Raw genomic sequence first — 20,422 nt, 5'->3', positions numbered from 1 at the left:
TTGTCTGAAAGTCATGGAAAAGTCATGGAAATTAATTATCAAAAAAGTGTATGAACCCTGATTTAAGTATGTGAGTTAATCTACGTCTTTGTCAGTTCTTGTGTGAGTGTTCTGTGTTACTACAAGCGCTAATAGCACTATTTTGCTAATTAAAAGAATATAATAATTAGTGGTGGGACTTTAACGCGTTAATTTCGATTAATTAATTACAGGAAAATTAACGCACTAAAAAAATTAACGCATTTTAACGCATTTAACGGACGAGACACTTTTGCACCGTGGAATGTTTCTCAGTGCGCGAGTTCCGGGCATACAGATTATGGACACACAATAAGATGATCATGATGGAGATGACTGAAGAGGCTACGCTGGTGGATGGGAAATTTAAATATAAGAAACTTTCAGATGGAAGTACAAACAAAAATAGAGTTATTTACACTTTATGTAGGAAGGAGTTCGCTTATCACAGGAGCACTTCCACCCTTCGTTACCACCTCAACGCAAAACATGTTGCGGCTAAAGCTGGGCGTACACTGCGATATTTTAAATCGTGTACTCAGCTCCAGCTCAAACTGTACGACTAAATCGCAGGGAGAGTCGGCTCGTGGAGCTGCTTCAACAGTGCGATACTCTCACGAGGAGCGATTTGAATTTCAAACATGTTTGATGTTCTTGCGACGCTGCGATTTCTGATCGGGAGTTGTGAATCGCTCCTCGTTTACCTGTGTAAACTATACGATGCACGACACGCGATTGAGCCGAAACAAGTGAAAAATCGGCTGAAAATGGGCCAAAAATCGCACAGTGTACGCCCAGCTTAACGCGCAGGTCAGTAATGATAACTTAGCTGCTAAATGTATTCCTAGTACGATAGGGTGACCAAACGTCCGTAATTCACATCCTGTGAGGAAACGTCCTGGTTTTTAAATGACCTTCATTGGACCATTAAGACTGGATTAAACTTTCGCGAATGGCCGTAGCGCGCGACTCCGCACGCGTTTATACATGATGCGTCACATTATTTGTGTTGTCCGCTCTCTGTGGTCGAAGATAAATGCTTACAAGAAGCGCTGCGAATTGCGTCAACTGATGCAAGTTACGAACTACCGTCCAGGGGTGAGTTTCCCAAAACGTTCTTAGCGCCAAGTACTTCTTAACCTCGTACGTAAGAACGAGGTGACGAAGTACTTGGCACTAAGAACGTTTTGGGAAACTCACCCCAGAAAGACAATGTCGAAGAAAATCCAGCAGCTGTATGATGAGGAAAGAATTAAAACAGGTTATTGTGAAGAGTGCCACAAATGTGGCTCTGACTGGGGATCACTGGACCTCTGTTAGCAACAAGAATGATCTTGGTGTGACAGCTCATATTATAGATGATGAATCTATAGATGATGAAGATCCAGTCATTTGCTTTGAGCATGCAGAAGACCACTTCTAGGCACTATGAAGATGCCTATGGCAGAGGCCTGGGAAATTAAAGAAAGTCTACCATCTAAAATGGTATGAAAAAACATCTTCTGATTTACTTCAATTCTTCCAATATCCTGAGCAAAACTCCCTAAATTAAACAACATTTTTGGTCAGAATTTCCAATGTTCTGAACTGTTTTCTGCACACTACACATATATTGGTCTTCGTAGTAGACTGGTGGAAAAATAAACAAGATGTTGAAGTTTATGATTATGTTCATTGATTCATTCATCATTCAAACTTAAATTAATATTTCTCATGTTAAATACTGAAATGCGATTAAAATGCGATTAATTTCGATTAATTAATTACAAAGCTTCCGATTAATTCGATTAATTTTTTTAATCGCGTCCCACCCCTAATAATAATATAACACTGTTTAATTATGTGTTTCTGTGAAAATGGATCAACCACATGGCAGTTTTTGAACTTCTTTGGCAATGGAATGTTATTGGTATTTTAGTAGACCTCTAAAGTGGCATGTTTGATTGAACAGAGCTTACAAAAACTAATAAAAATTATGATCCCCCCAATATTGTTACTATACATACATATAGTGACAATACATACATACACTATACATACATAAATACATAAAATCTAATTGTCTTGTAAATAGTGAGGGAATTAAAAAATAAACTGTAAATTTATTGTACTTTTTAAAATTTTTAATCTAAGATGAATATCACTATTGAAGGAACTTGCTTATTCAACCCAGTAATGAGCTTTTGTTATTTTTAGCAAATCAAACAAACAAAAACTAATAAAAAATCTGTTAATGTTTGATAGCTTAGGTATGACAGCTTAGGTATGCTATGTCCTTAATGACTACAGATCCCAGAAGCCAACTGGCATATTGGCCTGACAGGTCCTGGCTGTTCACAAGCTGTTGACGAGACTCACCTTTTCCATTCACTGTGTCATCTGAGACATTTTAGACATCACACAAAAGGAAATTATGCATCATCTGACCTGAATCCACCAGAATCCTGATATGTACAATAAAAAAAACACATGTACCATAGTAAAAAAAATTAAGAAAATGTAAATAAGAAAATCTATTACTATTAAGTAACCATTTCTTAAACCCAGCATTCATTATGCTTACTGTACAATGAAAACAATTATGCATAATAATAATCAATAGATGGTACCCTGATATGATAACGCCTGGTCAAGTAAACACTGTTAAAGAAATGCCAAAAAAAAATGGCTTCAAGTTGCAAAAGCCATTCAATTAAGCTGCTTTACATTGTAACGGTCATATAATTGCCCCAAAGCACAGCAGTACATCAGAATATAGTCAAACTGAAATGAGTTCTTCGTTAAAGAAAATGCTTAAAATTGCTTCAAACCAGACACTGACTTTTGACACCATTACCTTTCCTTCCTCAGTATCATAGTTTTAAGTCAAACACTAATTACACAGCAGTGCCTGCAGCAGAGAATAGTTTGCATTCATTCCTGACATAAGAAAGAGCTTTGTTTTGTTGTTGTTTACTGTTTGTTTGTCATGTATTTTTGTGCATGCAGGTATGAGAATAAGCAGCTCAGTTACCAGATTATCACTAGTGCTCCGGCGTGACCGATCCTTCCGTGTGTACTTCAGAACTTTATCCTTAAAAACCTGCAGAACCAGATTAGGACAGAAGGTTTGTACTAGAGCGTAAAGTGTACGAAACAGACAGGGCCGATTATAGTGCAAAGCTGGAGTTAATAACTTGCTGGGTTGAAACTCAGATATATTTTGATAAGCTTATGTTGTTTTATATGATTGAACTATTGAAAGAAAAATTACAGAGGTGAGCTTTGTGATGCATAATGTGCTTAAAAATTATCCACCCATTTTCTATGTCCTTGGCATAAATCTGCTGCCATTTTTGTTTAACCATTTATCCTTCAGTGTCAGCAAACTTCACACACCCACTGCATCATACTCTACCAAACTAGGGCAGGTACTGATGGACTGGATCTGTATTGGGTCTCTTGCTATTTAAGCAAGAAAAAAAAAACTTTTCTCACCTGTCCACAGCACTTTCTGCCAAGTTTTGTTGAAAATGTTATGAGGGCTTTGAGGCGGTACTGTCTGCACAGTGGCTTCATTTTTGCCTTCTGTCTGCGTTTGTCAGCTTTATGTTAAGTTTTGTGATTAATTTTAACTGGTGCACATTTTCTCAGCAGATATTGGCATTTTTATCTTTCATGCTGCCGTTATCGTCACACCATTAACAAATGACCTGAACACCTATGCCTATACCTAGATATTTATTTTACTAGTGCTGGACCATTCATTTAGATATGGAGAATACAAGAAGGCTCTGAAAGGGTTTGAAAACCACTGTAAAAACCACAAAGTCAGCACAGATAAATGCGCTGTACCTCATACAAGTAATCAAATATCTCCAGTATTGTCAGGACGCTGGCTCCTATAAACAGACCCATCTGTCCACCAATGTCCCCTGAAAGAAGAAAGATACACAAATATAAGAGAAGACATACAAATATTACACAAGTCATTGCTCTTACGCTTAACAATTCAAGAAGCAAATGTATGTCCAGGCATTGCTGTGACGTGGCATGAGTCTTCATCCATGAAATATCTCACCAAGTAGACCAGCCACTTCATATGCCTTTTTCTGCTCGATCTTCTCATAGTTCAGAGCTTCAAAAAAGATATCCAAAACCAATATGTTTTCTCTGTAAATGAAGAAAGGCAAAGAATGGCGCCATGTGGTTTTCTCATCTACGCTTTCAGATTGGATTCTTTCTTTTTGATTTCACAATCTGATAGGGTAACACTGGATGTACTAGTTTTTTCAACAACAATATACTGACTTGAGCAACTAACCCCTAAGAGCTTATAAAATGCTTTATGAAGATTCCCTGGCATATGTAAAATAAGGCTTTTTGTCAGCTATTAAACTGCCTAATTTTCTACCCAATGTACTGTTCCGTCTTGTTGAACTTCTTGGCCAGGTATTGGGCAGAAGCCTTGCTGGGGATTTTCACCATCGACAACTCCTTGCCGTATCGGGTCATGTTGCATGGCGTCTGGCATACACAGACTTTATTGTCCTTCTCGACAAGGTAATCTGGAAATAGGGATTACATCAACTCTATTACTCCATGAAATCTGGTCCATCAGCTTGGATCATTCCTTAGGAGTCACATGGCCGTCCGCATGGATTTTATTCCAACAGGAATATTGTTTGTATTGTAATTTGACAGCGAATGTCAAATTCAATAGTGCTAAATAACAATTAATAATTTAGTTAATACATAATACAAAAATAATTTTGTTTTTATGACAATTATTTAATTATGTTTAGCAACATTCATTATAACTCAGCAGGAGATTATGCAAATCTACCCATAATCACTTACCCAAGGCAGGGTCTGCACAGTTCTTATATTGCTCCGGCGTGCATATGGTGGAAGTGCCTATTAAATAGTGTAAAAACATTCTTAATGACCTCATATTCTAATCAAGTAACTAATAGCACTAGTGACAGCATACACAGAAACAAATCGGTCCTCGATTTGAAAATTATTAAGCGGTCTTTATTGTCAGGCACAAGAACAAGTCCAGATTTATCACACAGGAAGTTTAAGGACTTTTACTGTGTAAAAGTGCGTATAACATACCCATACCTGGGCTTTTACTGCTCCGTTAAAATGTGCTCCCATACCTGGCATGTGTACCATTCTGCAGTTGCAGCTATTCAGCAGGTACCGAGTTTCACATTCGATGCGGCACGCTGTGATGCTGTACGTAGGGAAGTAGTCAGAGACGAGGGGCGTGGACCTGCAGTCGCCCCAGGGTGGAGGAAGGTACTGAAGCTGAGACACACCACACAGCTTCAATTGTTAGCGCTACCACAGCACCATGCAACGACAGATCACAGACACCAGCAGCCTAGCAAAAGCCCGCATGACATGTTTAGTCAGAAGGCACAGCTCCGAATCCCAACTGCAGAACAAAAGCAAGGAATCGATGGAGAAGGTCTGGTGGTGTAGAACCACGTGCTGGGGTAAAAGAGATCAGATATGACCGAGACAGGCAGATGAAAACATGCTGGGAAAAAAAAACGTTAAATTGAACCTGGAGGAAACCAGAGATGGGGAAAATAAACACTAAGATAGTTGAGGTCAAAAAGCCTTTAGAGCTGGTAGCACTCTTGAGTAGAACTATGATTATATAAATCACCAAAGTACCGATTAAAACATGCTGTACATGGGGTTACCACAACACGCTAATCACCAAGAAGTGACTTGCACCATAATAAATAACCCTGAACTCTGAACTTTGAGCTTTTTTCAAATGTCCAAAAACAATAATATAAGCTTTTAAAACAGTTTTAGTCAATGGTTGTGTCTTTTTTAAGGTGCTCTTTGAGCTGCATTGTTTAGGCTGAATGTGCATGCCCTGCATCACCCAAATTCACCTTGCACACAAGTTTTCTTAATTTTCCTTTCCATTTTCTGTCCCGCCTTATGTTTTCCACGCCCTGCTCTGTCTCTCCGCCTTAGCTGATTGTCTACAGCTGTTTTTAGTTTGGTTTCTCGTTATGTCCTGTTATTTTAGTTCTGGTGTGGTGTCTTACATGGCAGATCACTGTGGTGAGTATGCTTTCGCTAATGCCTCTTGTATGTTATTTGATAGTTGTGCCTGGTTCTGTTCTGTGTGCCCTTAATAAAACATGCTCATCTCGGCGCATGATGCTTATTGCATTACACATACACACTGTTAGTTCTCATGAAGGCAAAGTGCACTAACAGGTGAAGTGTCCACAGGGAGCTTACAAACATATTACACCACTTAAACTTAAACGTGTTCCGCCAGGCAGTCATGAACCAAACTTTAGCCACTAATTTCCAGATTCCCTCAGTTATTGTGCTTGTACTGGAAATAATAACCCTCTGGGCAACGATCAGTAGTGAGATTAAAATACATGTCCTCTAATTGGTTCCTGTCTGCTAGTGGTGACTCATCATCAAATGGTTTAAATGTTTTGCTCACCATGAGAAAACAATACAACCACAGTAAGGGATGGCACTGATGGCAAAGCTGGTTTGATAATGGTCTCAGGTTCCAGTGTGAAGTAAACGTTGATCCACACAGCCTGTAGTGCACCTGGTTCACAGCAGGGATTAGCTTCTCCAAAAGCACTGGGGCACTGGGCCATGGTTAAATACTATTACAAGCATCATGTTGAGCACTGCCTCCAACAATTCAGATGAGGTGCTTTTGGTACATTGGTGCTTTTGGGTAGCTGGGTGCAGACCCCTCACTTTTGGCGTGTGTTCTTGTTATCTACATCTAGTCATGTCTGTGGGTGTGGTTGTATGCGAGTGTGTTCATCGGTCTCACCTGTGGCTTGTCTTGTTATCACTAGGGTCTCATGTAGTTAGTCTATTTAATGTGCATTTACACAGTGTCCCATGCTCGTCTTTGTTTAGAGTCAGTGTGAATCTGCTCGTGCATGTTACAAGTCTGCTACCTTTGTAGTGTCTGCTACATTTGTAGCTTCCCCCTGCCCAACGAGTCATCCAAAGGCACAGAGAAGTCGGTGGCGATGTGCACCAGTGTAATGACTCCAACCCCCGGCCCGCCCAAATATGAGTTCGGGAGCGAGGACTCTGAGGAAGAGGGTTCGCCCCCCTCCGTGCACTCTGGGGACACCGTGGACTATGTTAATGGCGAGAGTAGCCCCCCGCTGTCTGTGTACTCGGAAATGACCGAGAACTCTGAGGGGGAAGAGCCAGCCCCACTCTGTCCATATACTTGGCCCCCACAGAGTATTACGGATGTCGACATCAGCCCTCCTCCATCCATGTGCTCGGCCCTCATCGAGTATTACGGTGAAGACGCCAGCCCCCCTCCGTCCGAATATTCTGACGACGAGGAAGACTACATGAGTGAGGGGAGTCCACTGCCTATGGAGAATTTTGTGGAAACCGTAAGGTTGCTGAAGGGGAAAGAGTGTCAGGCAGAGGAGGTGCCTCTCCTCCCCTCCGAGGGGCAGAGCATGGAGTGTCTGGTAGACACTACCCCAGAGGGTGTCAGTATGGAGAGCAATTTCTCCTTGGAGGAGGAGATGGAGGCGCAGGAAGAGGAACCTCCTGGTCTGTCTCCTAGGGAAGGGCCCAACAGTGGGCCTTCCACAGAACTCTGTGCGGGTGCGCAACACTGTTGCGCTCCTCCCAGTGGCACAGAGGAGAACTGCACTCGTGCCTAAGGAGTCCCAGGCCAGGGCGCAGTCCAGGGATTCCACCAGGGGAGCAAAGGGATACACGATACAGCCCCAGACCCCTCCCTTTGGGCATGTGTTTTGAGTTGTCTACGTCTAGTCATGTCCGTATATGTATTTCTGTGGGTGTGGTTGTATGTGAGCGTGTTCATGTAGTGTGAGTCTACTTGTGCATGCTAGCTAAAATTGTCATTACACATTGTTGAATCTGGAATGTTCACTCAGCGTCCTGCCCCATTCTTCACCCATGACAGAAAGATGAGGCGCAAAGCAGGATGTCCGCTTATACATGCGACAGAAAGAAAGCCAAGTGGGGGAAGAAGAAGGGTAAGCGCCAACGCGCACCCTCCCCCAGGCAGGGTAAGCGCCAACGCGCACCCTCCCCCAGGCAGGGTAAGCGCCAACGCGCACCCTCCCCCAGGCAGGGTAAGCGCCAACGCGCACCCTCCCCCAGGCAGTCCCACATTACTGCGGGTAGGGTCGCGAGTGAGAGGGAGGGCGGAAGCCTGTACCTCTGCACCGATTCCAACGTGACCACCTCATTCGGTGTGCGTATGAGCCTGGCCGAGTCTTTTTCTTCAGCGTCCTGCCCCATTCCTCGCCCATGACAGCTGGACTCATGAGAATACAGTCAAATGGGATTAAGGGCTCTAATTACATGGTTGCATCGGGGTGTTTAAGATACCTAATGATGTATTTTACCAATACCACAGTGCGCTATTCAAAAATAATTATTTCGATGGACAGAAATAAATGTGCCTGAGACAAGGTGAGTAAAGTGCCTTAAAAGGGGGTTAGTCATTAAAATTAAACGTTGCTGTGGTACTTTTGAACATGTTTTGTTTAAAACAGTGCTTGTTTTACCATCTTCACAGACAAGCACTCTGCAAACACAAGCACAATATGATATTTTCCTCACATCAAGCAGGAATATAAACAAATGACGCTTCTGACAACAGGAATTTAGACTACACGTCACCACATTACAAATATATTAATTAAATACAACTGATTTCAGAATTTGTTTAGTGAGAGAAAACATGTCTATTAAATCTGAATAACATAGTTGGTGTGTCATTGTGCATGGAAAATAATGTAATTTAAATAAATTGCAATGTCACAATTGTGTAAATTATTCACAGTGAACAATAATAATGATGGAGTGGCCGATATTTTATCGTAATGACTCCATACCTCCCTGACAAGGATGTCTGTCTCAACTGTGAATGTATGTTTGCTCTGCCGTTCTTGCATGTTGGCATGAGAAAGCCAGCATACATGAGTCGTTTCAAGGGAAAGGAGTCAATTTTATTGGATACTGCAGCACCCCCATTCCAGCTGATAGTATGAGTCTAACCCAACCTTTTTCTATAACTGCGCCACTCTGCACAGGACTAGTGCAAGTGTGTCATGAAAAAAGCCAAAAGAAGAAGATAAATCAACATGTTACAGGCTGCTTTGGCTGATTGGTTCTGAGATTATTATTTGATGTATGTATGTATGTATGTATGTATGTATGTATGTATGTATGTATGTATGTGAGCATCCTGAGGAGTCCACCATCACAAATGAATGTGTTGTGAATGTTAGTTTGAAGTAATGCAGGGCAGTCCATGCAGTGTGTCCACAATACAACTCCCCTCTCCCCCACCCCCAAAGGGGTGACTTTGGTTTTCTCCAGGTCTGAAAAAATTATTTTAATAGACAGAAAGTGCAGCACATGCAGGCAGACAGAAGACCACCAGAAGATGAGGCTGAGAACAGGGTGTGTGAAGTAGGTTTAGGTACCCGCTGCTGCTGGCAAGACACAAACGTTTGAAAACCAGGTGCCACGCCGAACCCCAGCTGGTCTATGAATGGCGGCTCATCCTGGCTGTGGATCTGAACTTTGATGCCTGCTTCATACGAGGTTTCGTCTGCGGGGGAGAACAGACCGAGGCGTTATACTTCGACTTCCTTATACATCGATTACTTGACACCCCATAAAAAATGTCTGCATAAACCTCAGAGTGCAGTTCAAACTCAGTTACGTCATGTACCTGTTTGTCGATGCACATCTGCACTGCATACTTTCATCCTAACCTCCCCCCACCCAATACATTTATAACATTTGACTGCATTACATTCTACTGTTCGTATGTTGCACTTTCGTAATGTTATTCGTATTCCTGTTTGAGTGTGTGGGCTAAGGTTAAAGGAAACACAGCAAATGAATAAAATATGGTAAGGGTATTTAAGAGCACTCCTAAAAGTGTGAAAGTGAAGGAAAGAGGCATGACTCTTGTGGTCAAGGCACAAATGAAACTAAGGATTTTGCCTCCTGTATCCCCGTGGAGTTTTGATGGTAGTGGACCCAAGAGCCTAGTCCGTGTAAACTCGCATGCAACACAATACACGAGAGAAAACAAAAACACTCGCGAGGAATATTCAGCGCAAATAACAGGGGAGAACTGAAAGTAATCACGGAAAATATTAAATGCGGATAACGGGAGAACTGAAAATAATTGTAGACATGTTCAGCGCGGATAACAGGAGAACTGAAAGCAATTGCGGAAAATATTCAACACGGATAACGAGAAAACAAAGTAATCGCGAAAATATACAACACGGATAACGGGAGAACTGCAAGTATATGCGGAAATATACAGCATGGATAACGGGAGAACAGAAAATACTCGTGGAATGAGATCAACGCAGATGAAACAGGAGAACTGAAATACTCGCAGAATGAGATCAACACAGATAAACGGGAGAACTGAAATACACGTGGAATGAGATCAACGCGGATAACAGAAAGCAAAAACCAAAAGAGCAACAAAGGACGTCAGGGGAAGTAACTGGCTGGCAGGAAAACGCCGCGAAGAACAAAAAACTTCCCAAAACCAAAACCAAACAGACAGGAAAAAATGACAGAGGGAGGAAAACTTGAGAGGCCAGGTAGTGGCGCAGGAGGTAAGTACTCGAAAAGACAGGATAACAGAAAAACAAAAAACTAAACAAAGACAGAGACGGGGTGGCGATACACATTGACACAGCTTGACTCAGAAAGGAACAGGCTGAAAGTTGGCAGCAAAGAAGCCAGACAACTCAGCGGTGAGACCCTGCATCTGCCTTCCTTAAAACACCAGGAAGACAGGTGCAGATCATCACCGCTGATTGGGCTGAGGTCTGACTTGTGGGCTCCTCCTGGTGGCAAAAGAAGCATGACAGAAGGTATAATGGTCACGGTTCGCTACTGTGTAGTAGTATGCCAAGCCTATAATAAATTCAGTTTCAGTTCCCGACCATGTAAGGGGCCTGCAGGTTGTTGCCTTCAGCTTTGGGAAGTGAAATGCTTGCTCACTGTGGTTCAGATAAGGTGACCGACTCCTCCAGTAAAGAGATTTTCTGGTTCTGAAAACCCCATAGTTGCTTTAGTAGCATTTTCCAGGTCTCTGTGCTGCAGGTATTTCAAATGCCATCCACTGAGATTTGAGCTGATTGTCTGGAACTGAGCAATTATGGTCTGTATGGGTCTACACAAAATCCATCCTACTGGATCTGTCAGCGTTCACACCATCAATAAAGACAAGACAGGCAGTTCCACTGTCAGTCATGCAAGTTCATGCCACCATGTTTTAGTGATTCCTACATCTTACAGATTACGAGTGCCTTCTGATTTTCCACACCTTCTTTACGCCTCTCACAACAAAACTGTTGGAGGAAAACATGGACTTATCTCTTTTGGGCTTTAACTGTTATTACAGTTACAAGTTATTCAGGAACGTCTTTATCTTTATGGTAGGCTTTGGCTGACCCATCGTTGCCTTTGCCTGACGATGTTGTCAATCAGTTGAAAAGCTGGTCTCCAAGGCTGAAAATAGTTTTTTTTTTAACCATCCACTGTGGTAGGGAACTGGTCTTGTGACTGGAGGGTCGTGGGTTCGATTCCCAGGCCTGAGGCCATGACTGAGGTGCCCTTAAACAAGGCACCTAACCCCAACTGCTCCCCGGGCACCGGGCTAGGGCTGCCCACCGCTCTGGGCACGTGTGCACCACAGCCCCCTAGTAATCACTAGTGTGTGTGTTCTAACTGCACAGATGGGTAAAAAGTGGAGGACAAATTTTGATTGTGGTGAAAAAAATAAAAAATCACAATTGACAAATATGGCACATTTACATTTTTTACATTTACCTTATACTTGAAATACTAAGTTGGTGACTGAACTCAATAGGTCGAAAGTTCACCTAACATAAAAATGTATTGTACTGCTCAACATTATCAAGAACATAAGAAAAACTTGAAAAATCATGTTGAGAAAATTAAAGTTATTGAGTCTAATCCTAAAGAAAAGCCGGGCACTGTGATGTTCTAGAATTTGCTCTAAATTATTTCTACACTAATTTTTTGCTATTACATGTACCAAATAGATCATTTTCACTCAGTGAATGATTTGGGTGTCTAACATTATTTTTTTTCTGATTTGTCAGGCCATGATATCTGCTTTGATGTTTCTGGCACTTCTAACTAACCCTATCCCTAATCCTAATGTTGAAAGATATCAGCTTCTATGTTAATGCACCACTAAGATTTAGTGGTAGACTGTTGTCTCTCTGGTGTATGATCTAATGATGCAGCTACACACAGATGCTTTCTCTTCACTCAACCGTAAAAATATGATGTATTAAGAGAGATGTGAAAACGAAATGAACCTCAAGTTTTTAATAAAAAAAAAACAGTTATGAATGAATGAACTTTCAATTTATATAGCCTTTCAAGGTACCTATGTTGCTTTTAACACAGGTACACGACCAATCACAAACACACACCGGTGAGTAGCGGCAGCCAATTGCATACAGCAACCGTTTTTATTGGACATGAAGAGACACAGTCACACACTCACTGAGAATTTTTTCAGGGGAATGCCAATTTACCTAACCTCCATGTTTTTGGACTGTGGGAATCCAGAGATCCCGGAGGGTTAAACAACTTTTACCTGTGTCTCCCCACACTGGCAGATATTCATCCTGCTGAATGTCAAGCATTATCTCCAGGCCATTTCCTGTTCCTCCTTTTAGCGTCGTCAGCAAGGGATTGCCGTCCAGGCCCGAGTTGAAGGTATAGCACCTGCCATATCGTGTGTAAATCTGGGGAGAGACGCACTTCGATCAGCAAGTTTGCAATAACAGGAACAAAACAACAACATACAAACAGTCCGTCCACCCACGTCCAGCGATTTCTGAAGTTTCTGGTAAGCTGCTCTGGTCCTAATCGTTGTGCACTGTACAGCACCGCACCGGGCCGAGTTTGGAGGCTTCAACGGAGCTGCGGTCATGCTCAGCTTAACTTGCCATGGAGATAATGAACAGATCTGGGCTGCCACCACTGCTTTGACAAGACCCTTAGAGCTGTAATGAGGACTCTCTGGGTGTGCCGTACCCAAGTCCTGGCTAGCTTTAAAAAGGCTCCAGAATGAAGCCAGACAGTAGAGTTCTCTCAGCATTTGAAGTGCATTTATTTTTCAATCAGGCAGCAGATTAGCTTGTTCATTTCTTACTTACCGACATTTGAATAGTCAGGAGCATTAATCACTTAAATCTTGAATTGAAATGATGATGACAGATAAGGCAAGGTCTTGGTCAGCAGATTGTGCAGGCATTAATTTGTTAGGTAGGCAGGCCCTCAATACACAGAGAAAAGCATGGCTTGTTGAAAATCAATATGCAAATGTAGAAAGATCACTTCTATAAATGATAGATTCCTTACAATGTTATAATGGAAGTTTCACATATTTTATGTCATCACAAATGCCAATAAAATTATTTCCTTGAGGTGTCTCATTATTGTGAAGTGCCAGAGATGAGTTTTAGCTGTAGGACATATTCAGTTCATCTGTGCACAGCACAGACACATATTTAATTATTCATGCTTCTTCCAACCTAGAAATTTGTCATGGTGCAGTTTTGAATGCAGGTTGGTGCTGTTGCAAAATTATGCCTATGGGCTTCCTTATGCAGTCCTTCAACCTGTATCATTTTTTCAGTCATGCTTTCCTTTAAAAAACAACATGAACGCCAAAGCAAATCATTCCAGTCATGCCAAAAGCATTGATTTGAAATAAAAATGTCCCCTGAGTCTCCTTTGTCCGTTGTCGGATGTTTTGGATGTTTGGTTGTTTTTGATCGCCCGTGGTGTGTTCTGGTTTTCTGTCTTTTCGCCTGTTACTCGTGTTCCCTGTTTCTCCCAGCCTTGTCTGTGTTCCCTGTTTTGTCATGCCTGTTTATGCTTGTTTCTCGGACTGCCCTCCCGTTATGAACCCGGACTGGTTATCTGACTCTGATGATGGTATGCCCTTTAATAAATCTCGCTCTTCTCAGCATTTGTGTCCGTCTCCTCGCTCCGCAGCGCAAGCTACGTTACAGATACCTTCAACCCACACACAGACTATTCTCAGAAAAAGAAAATAAACATAAAACATTTGCATTTCACAATTACATGTACACAATGAAACAAAATATAGATTTAATGGGATTCCTTTAAAAATGTATACTGTACTGAAATTCTTAGAAGTGCAGATTTTCCCACTGAACTTGCACTCCAGAAGCATGTCCTCTAATTGGTGGCCGACTCTGCTAATCATCTCTGTGGTATTGAGTTGGTAGTGAGGAGGCGGGCTGTAGTCGGAGAAGTCCAGCTTGCGTATCAACCTCTCCCTGTGTTGGCTGTGTTTCAGCATCGCTGCGCTCTTCCTGTTCATAGAACAGTTCTGGTGAACTATGTCCATCCAGTAGCCACTGTGGTGGTCTGCCTTGGTCAGGCTTGACACATGGAAGAGATTCTGGTTGCACAGCGTGCCAGCAGGAAATGTCACGTTGTGAGCCCACGCCATGTAGATCTTAGTTGCAACAGGGTAGGAGAAGAGATAGAACACACGGTTCCAGGACCACGTGAACAGAAGTCTCAGGCAAGCAGACAGGACAAGGAACCACAAAATGCGTTAGACTTTGGATTTGTCGGAGATGAAAATATATTTCAGAACATGGACCTTGGTGCTGAGCACAAATGCCAACGTGATGTTCTTAGTGCCAGACGTCATAAAACTGCGTTTTCTCATGGAGAGAGTGTTCAGAGGTTCATCCCTGTTGTCTGTTGGACCCAAGTGCCGGCTCGAACTGGCACAATAAGCTGAAAAGTAAGTAGTGAGTGTGAGAGTAAAGCACACACGCGCACAGTGGCAAAAATACAAACACAAAATGATGCGGAAAACTCAACATGCAAAATTAAACTCAACCGAGAACACTCGGGAGAAAATAGAAACAAAAACAACGCGGAAAACTCAATACGCAAACTGAAACTAAACTGAACACTCAGGAGAAAATAGAACACAAAACGATGCGGACAACTCAACGCATACAAACGCATACTCAAAGCAAAACTCACCCATAGAGAGAGGGGAGGAAAAAAACGCGGAAAAACGAAAGCAAGAATGCCAGGAGAAGTATCTGGCTACAGGCAAAAACGCCACAAAAAACAAAACCTTCCCAAAATAAATGGATAACAGATAGGAAGTGAAACAGATGGAGGAAAACTTGAGATAGGCCAAGTAGCAGCGCAGGAGATAGAAACTCGAATAAGTGACAGGATTAACAAGAGAAACAAGAGAGAGAGGAAGGTGGTGAGACACCTCACAACAGCAGAGAAAGCAGAGAAGGGCTGACAATGTACCGGCATGACCAAAACTAATCAGCAATGATCCGTCTCCACAAGCTTACTTAAGAAGCCATGGCAACAGGTGAAACGGATCATTGCTGATTGTGTCGATTCAGTCTAGGACTGACTCGGGTGCCTCTTGTGGAGGTAGAAGGCGTGGCATCCGAGCCAGCCCTGACAGAGCCCCCTCTCTATGCCTGAGACCCCGCGGGCCCAGAGCGACTGCCCTGTCATGACGGAAGTCGCGAATAAGAGACCGGTCGACTATGTGAGAGGCGGCGACCCAGGAACGTTCCTTGGGTCCGTAACCCGCCCAGTCAACAAGGTACTGGTCACAACCACGAACACGGCAGTGGCCTAACAACCGGTTAACGGTGTACACCGGGCCACCATCAACTCGGGGGGCCGGCAGGGTCTGAGCACGGGGCATGTGACACAAAACCGGGCAGAGATGTGAAATGTGGAACACCGGATGCACCCGCATGGAAGGAGGAAGCATCTGCCGGTAGGTAACGGGGTTGATCCGCCTATCCACTTTGAAGGGACCCAAATACCGAGGGGCCAACTTCTTGGTTCCGCCACGGACCAGCAGATCCCTGACAGAAAGCCAGACTCGTTGCCCGGGGTGGAAAGACAAGGCCAGAAGACGGTGCTTGTTAGCACTGTGACGGTAACCGGCCAAGGCAGACAATAGGGCCTTACGGGCCTTACGCCATGCCAACCAGCACAGCCGCACCAAGGCACAAGCTCCCGGAACCACCACCTCATTTTCCTGATTGGCAAACATAGGAGGGGCATAGCCATAAAGGCACTCAAAGGGTAACATCCTGAGAGCTGAGTGCCACAGGGTATTATGGGCGTACTCAGCCCAGAGGAGTTGGTCAGAGGGATTGGTGGAGGCCAGACACCGAAGCGTCTGCTCCAAGTCCTGGTTGGTCCGCTCGGCTTGACCGTTGTTCTGAGGATGAAAGCCCGAGGATAGGCTGGCTTTGGCTCCCAGGAGGCCCAGGAAGGACCCCCAAAAGCGGCTGGTAAATTGCGGTCCCCAGTCGGACACCACGTCGAAGGGGAAGCCGTGGTACCGGACAATGTGATGGAGAAATAGGGAGGCAGTATCAGGGGCCGAGGGGAGCTTATGCAAGGCCAAAAACCTGGCGGTCTTGGAGAACTGGTCAACAATAACCAATATAGCAGTGTTGCCATGAGAGGGAGGTAAGCCCATTACAAAGTCCAGAGCAACATGCGTCCATGGTCTGGACGGGATAGGAAGCAGACGCAACAGCCCAGCATGTTTGGAATTAGCATAATTCTCGCAAGCTGCAACAAACCTGCCCACCTTCTAAATTAGGGTGGACGTATAAGCGACCAGGAGGAGTCCCGCTAGGCCCAGGATTGCCGGCAAGAGCTTGTTTAACCATGTTTAACAGTTTCAATATCCCATTGTATGGGTGCTATGAGGCCGGTATTACAGTACCGGGTTTGGAGATTTCGGCAGGTGGCTCCCACTGACGGAAGAGAGCATCTGGCTTTACGTTCTTAGCGCCAGGCCTGTATGAGAGAGTGAAATTGAACCGCCCAAAGAATAAGGACCACCTAGCCTGCCTGGGGTTAAGGCGTTTGGCTTGCTGGAGGAATGCCAAGTTCTTGTGATCCGTCCACACGAGGAATGTTTAGCCCCCTCCAGCCAGTGCCTCCACTCTTCATGGGCCAGCTTGACAGCCAGCAGCTCTTTGTCACCCATGTCATAATTGCGCTCGGCGGGCTTCATGCGGTGAGAGAAGTAGGCACAAGGATGGAGTTTCTGAGGAGTGCCCGTTCTCTGAGAGAATGGCGCCCACTCCGTAATCGGAGGCGTCGACCTCAACGATGAACGGGAGGTCAGGATCAGGCATGCACAAAATGGGTTCAGATGTGAACAGTTTTTTAAGTTTGTCAAAGGCTTGCTGGGTCTCAGAAGACCAGACGAAAGGACTGGGTGTTTTCCTAGTGAGAGCAATAAGGGGGGCTGCCAGGGTGCTGAACCCCTTAATGAAGTGCCGGTAAAAATGAGCAAATCCCAGGAAGCGTTGAACTAGACGAAGTGAGGTAGGAGTCGGCCATTGAGCCATGGACCGGATTTTAGAGGGATCCATGCGGTCTTTAAAATGATCTGGTAACAACATTCTAGTTAGGAATAAAGTTCATATATACGACGAGCCGTATACCTGTCCAATGTTTCTCTTAATACCTCATTAATGAAACGTTGGAACACTTCCGTAGCATTCATTAGGCTGAACGGCATAACCAGGTACTCGTAGTGACCCGAAGGTGTGATAAAGGCGGTCTTCCACTCATCACCCTCACGGACTCTGACCAGGTTGTAGGCACTCCGGAGGTCAAGCTTGGTAAAAATAGTGGCCTGTTGGAGTGTCTCAAAAGCAGTGGCCATGAGGGGTAAAGGATGAGAATCCCTAATGGTTACCTTATTGAGCCCCCGGTAATCAATACATGGCCTTAACCCTCCATCTTTCTTCCCCACAAGAAGAAAACCTGCAGACAGTGCCTCACAGATATACTCCTCCATGGCCTTGCGTTCTGGGGCGGCTAAAGAAAAGAGACGGCCCCTAGGAGGGCTGGAACCGGGAAGCAGGTAAATGGCTATGTCGTATGATCTGTGAGGAGGAAGGAAGCTAGCCTTTTCTTTATTGAACACCTCTCTGAGGTCGTGGTACTCAGAGGGAACCTTGGTCAGATCCACCGGGTCGGGGGAGCGGTTGGTAGGGGACTCGAGGTGTCTCTGGAGGCAGGTCTCCCTACGCACAGATCCCCAACCACGCACAGTATGGGAGAGCCAGTCAACCTCAGCGTTGTGGCGTTGTAGCCAAGGAAATCCCAGTATGAGTCGCATGTGAGAGGCACTGATAACAAAGTGTAATCTGTTCTTTATGACGACCTATGTCCATGCTGATGGGTATGGTTTGCCTAGCCACTTCTCCTGAGGTTAAAGCGCGTCTGTCTACGGCAGTCACAGTGAGGGGTTTTTCTAGATCGACCAGGGGTATGTCTAGCTCCTTGACTAGTGAGGCGTCAATAAAACTGGCAGTGGCGCCGGAATCAATAAATAATAACATCAGCCCCACCAGGTTAATGACACGTGGACGTAGAGTCCACTATTAGGAGGACTTGAAGCGGGGCCCGCCAGAGTCTCCTTACTTACTGGCGGGCTGGTTCTTTTCCCTGCAATCTCAGGGCATCGGGTACACTGATGCCCTTCACCCCCACAGTAGAGGCACCTGCCTTCTTGGAGACGAGACGGGTGTGACCTAGTTGCATGGGTTGTGGGTCGTCAGTGGCTTCTCACGGTTCAGCAGTATGTTTAACCCCTGCGGTGGGTGTAATGTTGCACTGAGGCAGACTTCTGGCCTGCTTTCGCTCACGACGGCGATTATCAAGACGCACTGTGAACGCGATTAGAGTATCTATGTCGGATGGTGGATCACGGAGCTAGAGCTGGGCGATTAATCGATATTATCTATTAATTCGAATTTACAGTTAAGGACGATGTGTTTTTAGGAAAATCGATTTTCTGAGTTTTAATTTTCACCACCGATGCTGCACTGTGGGCTCCCGTAGTTCAGTGAGTTTAGCACCTTCCACCCATCCACCCTCAACACACACACACACACACACACACACAAACATGACGGCGGAGCTTGTGCCCAAGAAAAGAGCAACTAGCTCCGTGATCTGGAGTTGGTTCGGTTTTGCAGCTTCAAACGTAGATCAAACAAGTCCTCGCTGTAAGGTGTGTTTGAAACCGATAGAGGGAGAGAGCGAAGAGTACTATTGTTCAGTTGCGTTGTGAATAAAGTTTCCCTCCGCGGGATATTTTGGATTAAGCAGTTTCTGCCTCGGTTACCGAACTCGCTTCAATGGATTAAACTTTTGCGAGTGATCGTAGCGCGCGGCTCCACACACCTCGAGCGAACCTGCGCGAACGGTGTAGGCACGGTTGCCAGGTCCTACAAAAATATCCCGCACAAAATCAGGGTAAAACCCGCCCTTCAGAAGCCTAAACTAGCCCAAAGTTGTTGAGGGGGGAAGCGGGTGGCGAGTGTAAGTTGGGGGCAAAGGCGCAAGTGTGTAAAATGGAGACAAATTAAGTACTATATCGTGATCCATTCTTAGTGTTGACTTGTAACTCCCGCGGTGGCCCAACTCAAAAGTAGCCCAAAAAATCGCACCCCGCGACCCCAGAATTTTTACCCACGGCTGGATTTTCAAACAAGCCCAATTTGGCGTGAAAACGCGAACCTGGCAACTATGGTAGTATAAAGTTTAAACTGTTGTAGTATAAAGAAACACCCCTCAAAAACAGGGGAAGGAACATTTACCTGACGAATTTTAATGTTACATTGTGTTTCAGGTTTGAAAAGTACTGGAATTTAGGCTAAAGTGAGGGCAGCCCTGTTCTTAATCAGAATGTAGACAGCGTGACTGTCAGTACGCAACATGCAACAATTGTTAAATTGTATTTGTTTTCCATTTTATTAAAAAGGGCACCAAATTATTTATATCTATTTATTTTTTGAGGGTGTGTTTTATTTATTTATTTTCAGTTTGAGGTTGCATTGTGTCAGTGCTTAAACTATGTTGGAGAAAGCCTTCTAAAAGTTACTGAATGTTCTTGTGACGTTCGGTGGCTGGACGAAGGACGAGACACGAAATCATTTTCTCACAGATGTCACGTTTATTTTCTACAATAGCGCACGAGTAACGTATAAACAGACACAGCAACGTGTAGACATTAGACAACGACGAGCACAAGACACTGCGCGAACGCACATTAAATAGACAGACCACATATGCCCCGCGTGATTACGAGACGAGCCACAGGTGAGACGAATCACAAGACACACCCACGGAGTTACACTGACACAGACGAGTAGTCGTAGACGACGTGAACACACGCCCCAAAGGGAGGGTTCGGGGACCGTAACATGACAGACGCCCCCACCAAGGGCACTAC

General features: G+C 44.3%; 1 protein-coding gene across 2 annotated transcripts in view; it reads right to left on the bottom strand.

Moving 5' to 3' along the window:
• The window catches only part of LOC143473384 (acid-sensing ion channel 1C-like), a 40,547-nt gene that overhangs the window by 6,055 nt on the left and 14,070 nt on the right, over positions 1-20,422 (bottom strand). For both annotated transcript variants that reach the window (XM_076970356.1, XM_076970357.1), the window contains exons 2-9: positions 12,701-12,851; positions 9,513-9,640; positions 5,163-5,313; positions 4,858-4,914; positions 4,412-4,565; positions 4,079-4,170; positions 3,853-3,932; positions 3,032-3,100 (exon numbers count right to left, since the gene is read on the bottom strand). In XM_076970356.1, coding sequence (XP_076826471.1) covers positions 3,032-3,100; positions 3,853-3,932; positions 4,079-4,170; positions 4,412-4,565; positions 4,858-4,914; positions 5,163-5,313; positions 9,513-9,640; positions 12,701-12,851 — 882 coding nt within the window. The remainder of the gene's footprint in view (positions 1-3,031; positions 3,101-3,852; positions 3,933-4,078; positions 4,171-4,411; positions 4,566-4,857; positions 4,915-5,162; positions 5,314-9,512; positions 9,641-12,700; positions 12,852-20,422) is intronic.

The sequence above is a fragment of the Brachyhypopomus gauderio genome, chromosome 13 (assembly GCF_052324685.1).
Source record: "Brachyhypopomus gauderio isolate BG-103 chromosome 13, BGAUD_0.2, whole genome shotgun sequence".
Classification (NCBI taxonomy): domain Eukaryota; kingdom Metazoa; phylum Chordata; class Actinopteri; order Gymnotiformes; family Hypopomidae; genus Brachyhypopomus; species Brachyhypopomus gauderio.
Note: the sequence above shows the minus strand (reverse complement) of the source record. Positions and strands in the feature narration are given on the sequence as shown.